General features: G+C 42.7%; 1 protein-coding gene across 1 annotated transcript; it reads left to right on the top strand.

The window, feature by feature from the left end:
- Positions 1-182: 182 nt before the first annotated feature.
- Positions 183-1,031, top strand: LOC126419601 (piggyBac transposable element-derived protein 4-like). Its single transcript, XM_050086789.1, has one exon. It carries the CDS (start codon positions 183-185, stop codon positions 1,029-1,031), a length of 849 nt encoding a protein of 282 aa, XP_049942746.1.
- The last annotated feature ends 6,661 nt before the right edge of the window (positions 1,032-7,692 follow it).

Below are 7,692 nucleotides of genomic sequence, written 5' to 3'. Positions count from 1 at the left end.
TGTGTGAGATAAAGAAAAAGAGGTCTCAGAATACCCCACCAGAGTATTAACGTAAGTTGTTTTTGACTATCTCAATTAGTGTTTTACGCGACTGAAATCTTAGAGTACTTCGAAAACAGCACACTTTCTATGATAACGTTAATTGTTAAGGTTATGTGAGTATGAATGCATTAATTTTCAGAATGGCATCATCGAAGTCATTAACAGATGACGAGTTGGAAAGAATAGTGAATGATCCTACGTTTTTGCAATCTGATGAGGAAACCACAGCAGCTGAGGATGAATTTATACTAAGTGACCATGATTCCACCTCTGAAGCTACATCAGAAAGTAGTTGTGAAGAATCAGATGAAGAGGCGTGTATTAGACCTTCCGCTGACAAATATTTTTTTGGAAAAAAGCAGTGCTACAAGTGGTCAAAAGAAGCTCCTCCTACAACTCGTACCCGTGCTCACAATATAGTTTGTCATCTTCCAGGTAGTAAACGTAAAACCAAAACGATTGATTCAACTGACATATTATCTGCTTGGGAACTATTCATTAGTGAAGATTTATTGCAACTAATACTCACCAATACAAATGTCAAGATACATGACATGTCAAACAAATACAGAGCTCCTAAGCCAGCGTTCATAAGGCCGCTAGATATAGATGAACTGAGAGCATTTCTGGGTCTGCTTTATTTATCTGGAGTAATGAAATCCAATCACGAAAATGTTGGACTTTTTGCTAATGATGGAACTGGTCGTGATGTGTTTCGAGCCACTATGAGCGTTCAGAGATTTTTGTTCATTTTGTCTTGTTTGCGATTCGATTGTGCTGCTACAAGAGATGCTAGGAAGGCTGATGACAGACTTGCGGCTATTAGAGATGTGCGGGAACTTTTTATAGACAAATGTCAAAAGTATTATACTCCAGGAGCGTACGTGACAATCGATGAAATGTTAGTACCCTTTCGTGGTAGGTGCAAATTTCGCATGTATATGCCCAAGAAGCCAGCCAAATACGGCCTCAAAGTTATGTGCCTTTGAGACTAACGAACATTCTATTTATGCAATGCATTTGTTTACACAGCAAAGGGACAAATAAAAGTACATTATCAATCTCAAAACAGGATGTTTTGAAATTAAGAACGCCAATTGAGGAAAGCAATAGACATGTGACAGTAGACAATTGGTTCATGTCACTTGAACTCTGTGATCAACTAGAAGCCAAAAAGTTGACTGTCTTAGGCACTCTAAAGCAAAATAAACCGCAGATCCCAGAAGAATTCAAACCAAACAGAAAGCGCCCAGTAGAACATGCATTATTTGGGCATAACGAAGGAAAGACAACTTGTTCTTATGTTCCTCGGAAAAGTCGAGCTGTTGTGTTGCTTTCATCTATGCATCACGATCAGAAAATTAGTACTCAACAGAAAAAACCTGAAACGATCATTGATTACAATGCCACAAAAGGAGGAGTGGACGCACTGGACCAAATGTGCGCCAACTATTCGTTATCACGGCGAACACGCAGACGGCCAATGTCTCTATTTTATGCCATTCTAAACATAGTAGGAGACAATGCTGCTGTCTTGTTTCAGTGCACCAAACAACTTGATGAAACAAATGATTTAAAAAGAAGAGAATAGCTACAAAAGCTTGGAATGGATTTAGTAAAGCCCCATATACAACGTCGAGATGTCCGACCCCTTTCTCGTGAACTGAGAGACGTTGTTGTTAAACTTGGTGGTACTCCTCTTACCTCAACATCTTCAGAGCCAGAACCCATGAGGAAAGGAACATGCTACATGTGCGCAAGAAATGTGGACAAGAAAACCAAAATAGTGTGTGAAAAATGCTCAAAACAAGTTTGCCCCAACCACAGATTTTCAGTGTTCCAAAATTGTTTGTAATCATATCTCAAATATGTAAAAATGTTTATAATATTCAGTGATAAAAGTGCAATTCAAAATAAAATTTCCTTAAATTACAGTTTCGTTTTTCTTATTGGGGTACTCCGAGACCCCACTAGAGTATTAGTGTATGAGCATTTCACAAGAGTAGTTAAGGGTTAACTCTTCATGTTATGAAGTCCCGCTGAGGTAAGTGCTACCTTATTTTTGCCGCTCCAGACGGAGAAGAGGCTAAACTTCAAAGACACAAGTCATTCAAACGGCAGTACTAACAGCGCAGAAATGACGTTATTCATTGTAGTTTAACTCGATAACTCTCGATATTTTTGAAAAACAGTTTCACTACTGAATCAGTTCATAGTCTTTTCTGCAGAAAAATTCCATAGTCACCATAGCCACTGTAAAACGTGCAAATAATTGCTAGTGCTTTCTTGAATGTCACTGAAGTGATTTTGGATAGAATAAGCAGACAAGGATTTAGAAATCAGTCTTTATCTGGACCACTTTCCACTCACATAAAAATTAACAATGGGCTTGAAGATGATATTGTTGGGTGGGACACTCTGCGTAAGGATTGGAACTGAACACCGTGGGATTCCATTCGTGACTGTTTGGTTTTAATGAGCAACATTGTCCCTCCAAACGAATTTACTCGGTAGCAGTCTGTGGATGCGTCCTGTAGATTGAAGTGTAATCTAGTTCAACCAGTAAGTAAATCAAAGAAAAGGTTTTTAAAGAGATAATCATCACCTTCACAGTTAAATGCCGGCCGGGGTGGCCGAGCGGTTCTAGGCGTTACAGTCTGGAACCGAGCGACCGCTACGGTCGCAGGTTCGAATCCTGCCTCGGGCATGGATGTGTGTGTGATGTCCTTAGGTTAGTTAGGATTCAGCTGTTCTAAGTTCTAGGGAACTGATGACCTTAGATGTTAATTCCCATAGTAGAGCCATTTGATTTTCGCAGTTAAATGCTTCGGTAGTTCGGACGGATCACAAAAATGACCAACTGGTGATATTAGGTAGAATAAGGAGTCTACATTTCATTAAAAAATATGTTAATTATTTTCTCAAATCTTCTGTAACCCAAAATGCGATGAACGATATTAATTGTTCGCACTTGAGAATACTACTGAAAAGGTGCAGCCGTGTTCCGTCCCAATCCTTGATACACTCCGAGCTTGTACTCCGTTTGTAATAATGTTGATGTCGCCGGAAGTTAAACCAAAGTTATCCTTCCATTTTCATAATGTACATTACTCACTAGAATATTCTTTAGAAAAGTTTCTCAGTACGGTAACTGAACGCACTACATACCCGCTGGTCAACAGCGGTCTCAAGGGAATGAACTCGCTGGCCGGCTTATTCTGCTATACTGACCTGAGCGACCCGCTCGCAGTGTGAAGTGGGGGGAGCCACCTGCGAAATACGATCCTTACCATGACTAGATTAGCTCCCTGTTGCTTATCGTCTGTGCTCCACACATTCTTTGTTGTATACGACCTTTCAGTTCGCCTCTGTAGCTGAACGATCAGCGCAGATGGCTGCCATGAGGAGGAGTCGGGTTCGGTTCCTGCCACTGCCACGGATGTTCCTTTGTTGGGAGGAGTGGTCCGCGGTGCGCTCGGACTCTTGATGCCAGCTGACGAGCTACTTGGCTGAGTAGCAGTGGCGTTCGTGTATACTACCTTTCTTTTATTTACGACTTTCGCAGTGTATCCGTATAGACTATTATCGCTACCCCACTACAACTACGGTTTTTCTCACACCTCGACAATCGAAATCTGGTGTGTCTCTCAGTTGCTTTAAGGAAGCCATTTTCCTGCGTAACCTGAGTTGTTCCATTGGAACTAACACCTTATTTCACTATTCAGCAATCTGCTACTTTCGCTTCTTGGGAATTAAGAGTATCATGATGCATAACAATAAAAATTACTGGTCTTACAGGGTATTTTACTACACACATTAATGTAGGAAGGGAAACAACCGACTCCTTGGTAACATTGGGTCCCTGTGCGGAGGGATGAAGGAGCTTAACTCCTAGAGCTTTGGTTCAAAATATCACTCAGTAGTTGTTTGTGTTGTCTTCTCCATACTATTGCGCTTACTGGTCTAAGGGTTTTTGTGCTTCACTTGATATCTTTGCAGTTAATGTCTGCTTACAAAGCCTGGTAACTTCGGTCGGGTATTGGGGTAGATTCTACTACTCAATAACTGGATTTGTGTAGTATTTAAGAGTGGTCTATTGATAACGTCTTCAGAGATGGTGAAGGGCGACTCAGCTTACCTCGGCTAGGACTCTCGGCGGAAAGTCTCTTGGCACGTGTTAGGTAAGCGTCAAGGACGTGTTCTTAATTGTTTTAATCTCTTGGTGTTAGTATCTGCGGTTTCACCCCAGACAACGAAAGCATATCCCAGACGCGGACGAACTAGTGGCTTGTACATCGCACATTCGTGTTTCGACGGTGGCGTGGCTGTTGGGGGAGGGGCGGTGGGTTAGGGTTAGCGTCGACCCCAGCTGAATCAGCGGGTAAAGGGAACGTATAGGCCGTACTGCAGGGATGAGAAACATGTAATGACATCCTTCATTAGTTTGTGGAAGAATGGCCTAGTCTTTCTAAAGAACCGGAACTAGAGAAGGCAGTCATGTTGAGCGCTAGGGTATAGTTGGCGTTCTTTGTCATCCAAAATATGTTCCTCTGATTTCACGTCGGGACTACAGGCAGGCCAGTCTATTTCGGGAATGACACTGCTCAAAAATTATTGCCTTACGAGTGCTACTTTATGCCAGAGAGCATTGTCGTGCCGCTACCGTCATCATCCTCTAATTGTTCCTAGATGGCAAGCAGGACACAATGCTATAAAATGTATTCGCATCATTCCGCTTATAGCGTTTCCATAAATACAATAAAGGAAGACATCGTAACCACGGAAGGAAAATGCCCATACCCTAGCGCCACTTTCTCAATTCACTTTGCCGGCCGTTGTGGCCGAGCGGTTCTAGGCGCTTCTCCGGAACCGCGCTGCTGGTACGGTCGCAGGTTCGAATCCTGCCTGGGGCATGGATGTGTGTTCTTTTCCTTAGGTTGGATAGGTTCAACTAGTTCTAAGTCTAGGGGACTGATGACCTCAGATGTTAAGTCCCATAGTGCTCAGAGCCATTTGAATCATTTTAACTTCACTTTCGGCACTACAAATGATGGAAAGTAGCGTTTTCAAGGAATACGGTAAATCCAAACCTTCCCATCAGATTGCCAAGTGATATAGTGTAAATCGTCTCTCCAAATTCACTGCCCACAGCTGTCGACAGCTACACTACTTCAAGCGTCGCTTAGCAGTGGCTGCATGTGTGGCTTATGGCTCCACCGTTATTCCCTATTCTTCTTAACTACTTACACGCAGTTAGTGTGCTAGCTGAACTGATGGCAGGGCTTTGGAACTCACGAATGTTTCCTTCCACTCATTTCATGAGTTTTTTTACCACCACCTTCCACGAGGGACCCTCTCCGTCAACACGTAAGGTCTGTCAGGTATTAGTTTAGCTGTGGATGTTCCTTCGCGTTTCCACTTCACGGTTCAACAATCGGCTTGAACAGCTTTAAAGAATTGAAATATTCACACTGAATTTGTTACACAGGTGACATCCAGTGACTACTTGCAATGTATCATCTTTCCTCCCTTGTATGGATTGTGTCATTTCAAATACGCTCATGAAAGTAAAATTACATTGCCGATAAGAAAATAAAACATGTAATTATAGGACTGACAAGAAGGTACTTTTTTTTAGTTTTTTCTTACGGAATAAAATGATGTTTACAAGTATGAGTTCACTTTTATTCTCATGCAAGGATTAGCTTCAAGCTAAGCAGCCGTTGTTGGAGAGCAGCGAGATGGGTGGCAAATCGTTAACGTAAACAGTTTATTTTGCATAATAATAATGGTCACAATTGGACTTCGTTTGGAAAACACGCTGCAGGTCTGACTTAACAAACGTTGAACTGGGAAAACGATAGCGCGCATATGACGCGCGACCATTCCATCGCCGAAATGACTATGGTACTTTCACTAATTTACAAACTAAAAGTTATGCGAAACAACCTTCATTAGTACGAGAACAGAGGTTTTTGTACAATACTACCAAAACAAAGAAGAATTAATTCAAACTGGATAATTATTTAACACCGAATGTGAGTTGCAGGAATGATAGAAAGTTATATCACCTATTCTCGGAGAAGAAGAAGGAAGCAATATTAGTTCTATTAGTTTGATAAAAAAAGGACCAAGAATGGCTTTCTCAGATGACTCATATACAAATATGTAGTTGATTTTATGAGACCTAATCTGATCACTAATAACAAAATATCAAGTTGAATCAGGATGGTCGATTCAAATGGAATGTGTTGTTATACAGCCCTCTTGAACAGTGGTGACAATTCCTATCATAGTTTATGGATATGCTATTCGAAGTTACTTCTCACACTCCACTCAGGAGTTTGAACAGTCGTACAAGAATATAATTACGTACCTAGTGTAAAAGGAAAACGGAGTAATTCTGTTGAAACAATTGCCTCGTAGAATAATAATAGTTTCTGGAAAGCAGTTCAGTAACCAGCGTGTCAAAAATGACCTTCCTGTATTCAGAGTCACGCATATGATATCAGAGCTACAGATTTGATAAAATTTTGCAGTAGATGACTCGGTGTTCTGACTTAGGGATAATATATGGATTTAGATGTACGCTCAGCAAAATACACTCATACTCATAAGGATAATTGCAAAATGTGGTGCCACACAACGTGGCACTACACAAAACTGGAGCTAGTAGCATAGGCACATAGGGAACACACACGACACAGATCTGTGACTCCACGGTATTGGTCATAAGTTGAGAAAACCGTCCAGAAACACATGTGCTACAAAATGCCACTGTTTCCTGCTCATGTACCCCGAAATCAATATGGGATATGATCACCACGCACACGTGCACAGGCCGCACAACGGTTTGGCATACTCTGGATCAGGTGATCGAGAAGCTGCTGGGGTATAGCCACCTGTTCTTGCACCACTGCCTGTCGGAGCTCCGGAAGTGTCGTAGGGGTTTGAAGACGTGCAGCGATACGTCGATCGAGAGCATCCCAGACGTGTTCGATGGGGTTTAGGTCTGGAGAACAGGCAGGCCACTCCATTCGCCTGATATCTTCTGTTTCAAGGTACTCCTCCACGATGGCAGCACTGTGGGGCCGTGCGTTATCATCCACCAGGAGGAAGGTGGGACCCACTGCATCCCTGAAAAGGTTTACATACAGGTGCAAAGTGACGTCCCGATACACCTGACCTGTTACAGTTCCTCTGTCAAAGACATGCAGGCGTGTACGTGCACCAATCATAATCCCATCCCACACCACCAACCCACGACCTCCATACAGGTCCCCTTCAAGGACATTAAGGGGTTAGTATCTGGTTCCTGGTTCACGCAAGACGAACACCTGGCGAGAATCACTGTTCAGACTATATGTGCACCCGTGAACATAATCTGGGACCACTCTTCCAATGACCATGTACTGTGTTCTTGACACCAGACTTTACGGGCTCTCCTGCGACCAGGTGTCAGTGGAATGCAACTTGTAGGTCTGGGCGAATAAACCATGTCTGTTCAGTCGTCTTTAGACTGTGGCTGCGGTAAGGTCCCGAGCAAGGCTACCTGCAGTACTCCGTGGCCGTCTGCGGGCACTGATGGTTAGATATCGGTCTTCTGGTGGTGTTGTACACTGTGGACGTCCCGTACTGAAGCGTCTGGAC

The sequence above is a fragment of the Schistocerca serialis genome, chromosome 9, assembly GCF_023864345.2.
Source record: "Schistocerca serialis cubense isolate TAMUIC-IGC-003099 chromosome 9, iqSchSeri2.2, whole genome shotgun sequence".
In the NCBI taxonomy this organism is placed as follows: Eukaryota; Metazoa; Arthropoda; class Insecta; order Orthoptera; family Acrididae; genus Schistocerca; species Schistocerca serialis.
This window is presented reverse-complemented; position numbering and strand designations above follow the sequence as displayed.